At 41.4% G+C, this 2698-nt stretch overlaps 1 protein-coding gene across 1 annotated transcript in view; it reads left to right on the top strand.

Moving 5' to 3' along the window:
* The window catches only part of LOC101858996, a 20621-nt gene that overhangs the window by 16219 nt on the left and 1704 nt on the right, over positions 1-2698 (top strand). The window contains exon 8 of the mRNA XM_035968535.1: positions 2315-2349. Coding sequence (XP_035824428.1) covers positions 2315-2349 — 35 coding nt within the window. The remainder of the gene's footprint in view (positions 1-2314; positions 2350-2698) is intronic.

Genomic DNA, 2698 nt, shown 5'->3' with positions numbered 1-2698 from the left:
AGTAGTAGTAGTAGTAGTAGTAGTAGTAGTAGTAGTAGTAGTAGTAGTAGTAGCATACATCTACATGTATTCTTGTCCGCTCGAATCGAGCTCAAAGCTAAGGTAGAAAAGCACACGTCAACTCAGTCCGTATTTCTTCTACCCCGCTGTACAGGCTAATCTACTTCGCATTTGTCCACATCTGACATAGATGGACACACTATATGATTTATCGTTGTCACTATGGAAGAAGTAGTTGTATAGTACCATTTTTTTAAAAGAGAAAGTCAGACATTTGTAGGGGAAACAAGTGCGAGAGGGTAATGAGTGTAACGGAAAGGCAGGGCCGGGAGTAGTGGAATACAAGGGGTGATTTGTACCCTACGGACATGGTAAATTTAAGGGCCCTGAAATGTGACTCGTCGATGTTAAGACCAGTGTGAATTTGGTGAGACCCCAAGTTTCAAATCCACATTGATTCTCTTTGACTGAGTTTGTCTTTAGTAGGATATCGAACAAATTCAGTACCCTGAAGCTGCAGATCGGAGGCTCCACTGTGACCAGGACTGTTGAAATGTTGGGCGACTGGTGTGCTGGAGTTTTTCTGTACTGAATACCTAAGGTTATTAAACCTAGCTCTAGGTGTGAGTTTAGCCTACCTATTGTGCTGGACAGACTTTACGTGATATGACGTAAATTGCGTTCTTGGCTTCACAGGTGATGCTCCGAGAAAGTTTTGTTTTAAAGCGGGGTCCTTCTACAAAGTTGGTCACTTTCATGTAAGCACATGTTTTGCATCTAGGTTTTTGACAGGATAATTTTGAGATGGGGAACATGGGCTTATCGGAGGTGAGGATGTGGGTGTTACGGCTCTCGTACGAATGAGGAGGTTGCCAAGATTAGGGGCTGTCGAAGTGCAATCAGAGGGGGATTACGGGGAAACAGGTTTTCATTTTGTCTGATTTTTCTGTAATGTTTTATGCTGGCCGTTTTGGGTTGTTTTAGAGCAACCATTGTGCAGGGCGATAATGTCGTCCTTGTAACGCTTAAGTAGAAGCGGTTGGTTTGAAAGGGGGGAGACGTATTTGCGTCAAAATTCGGCCATAAAAATGTTGGCATAGGAGGGGGCTACTGGGGTACCCATCGCTGGGCCGGTCAGTTGGGGAAAATTTTGATTGTTGAATGAAAAATTATTGAGGGTGAGGACTAGTTTCAACAGTTTGCAAATTTCTTAAGTTTGACGTGTGTTGCAGGGTGCAAGACTTCTGAGGGCTGAGCGGCACGCCTCAATAACTTCTTGATGTGGTTTGTTGTTGTACATGTTTACTACGTCTATGGCCAGAAAGTTAGTTTTAGGAGTGAGGACGCTTTCAGAATTAATAGTTTCTATATTTGGAGAACGTGGAGGTTGTTTTTCACCCAGTGGATACCACAGAAGTCAGGGACAATGGGTTTGGAGGATGCTGTCCAGCCAATAGGAAGCTTTGACTGTAGGACCTTTAATTTGGGAGATAATGCCTGTAAATGGGCGGTGTGGGGGGGGGGTGTTGGAATAGTTGTTAGGTACATTGGGGATCTTTGTTAGGCCATAAAAGTAGGGGCCCGACAACTCCCCGTGAAGAATGCACTTGAATAAATCAAGGGATATTACGTTGAGATATTCGAGATCGCGGATTTGGTCCTGAATGGCGCTAAGATGAGAGGAAGTGGGATCAGAGCTAAGGGGTTTATAGAGAGGTTATATAAGGATTTTATATCATGATCATCCTCATCATCATCACCTTCATCTTCATCACCATCATCATCATCATTATCGTCTCTCTTATAATACAAGCTAGCATACACATCGTTAAGGGTGAACTGTGAGCACTTACAAATACACAGTGTAATACACAATACCATCCATACATTAACAGAAAACACATAAATAGATACATAGTCATTTTACATAATATTGCAGGCTACTGAAAATGGGGCTTCAGGGGGGGGGGGGTCCTTTTGTCTTTGAATAATACATATTCTTAATTCGACTCGGATGTTGGATGTCTCATGAGTTGGAGAAGCGAGTTCCAAACTGATGGAGCAAGGTGGGCAAAGTATCTTTCAACTATTTAAAAACAATGTTACCTCCTTTCCTGGATACTCTTGAAAGATACTGATGGCCTGATCTCATTGATCGAAAGCTCATCTCCTATTTGCCATCAGTTTTGTATTATTTTTTATTCCTTTTTCAGAGGGGGGGGGGGGTCCTTACCTGAAGCGATACTAGATCTGTATTATATAGAAAATGTTCACATGTACAAACATGTTTCATTCTCTTTCCTTATGTTCACAGTGCCTTTACTAGAATCTGGCGGCAAATATTGTAAGGTAAGGAATATTTCCAAATATGAAGAGTTTTTCCTTGGGGTTTTTTTTTTTGCCAAAACCAACCCACTGAACAAGTTTCGTTTTTCTGGAAGATTTTCTTTTTTGTTTTAAGTACAGTTGTGATATGTTTTGCTTTTCTTCGAAATCAGCTGCAATGTTCATAAAGTATTATTTATATAGACAGACGCGTCCAACAGAAACTTGAAAATGTATTCACCCACTTATCGTATTACAACCTTGCACTCTTCACGCATGCAGCAAATCAATCTGAAGCGTTAATATTTAATCTTCAACAAGAGTCGCCCGAGATAGGATTATTCTCTCTCTCTCTCTCTCTCTCTCTCTCTCT

This window comes from Aplysia californica, unplaced genomic scaffold (genome assembly GCF_000002075.1).
Source record: "Aplysia californica isolate F4 #8 unplaced genomic scaffold, AplCal3.0 scaffold00066, whole genome shotgun sequence".
In the NCBI taxonomy this organism is placed as follows: Eukaryota; Metazoa; Mollusca; class Gastropoda; order Aplysiida; family Aplysiidae; genus Aplysia; species Aplysia californica.
The sequence above is the reverse complement of the archived record's forward strand: the minus strand, read 5'-3'. Positions and strand labels throughout refer to the sequence as shown.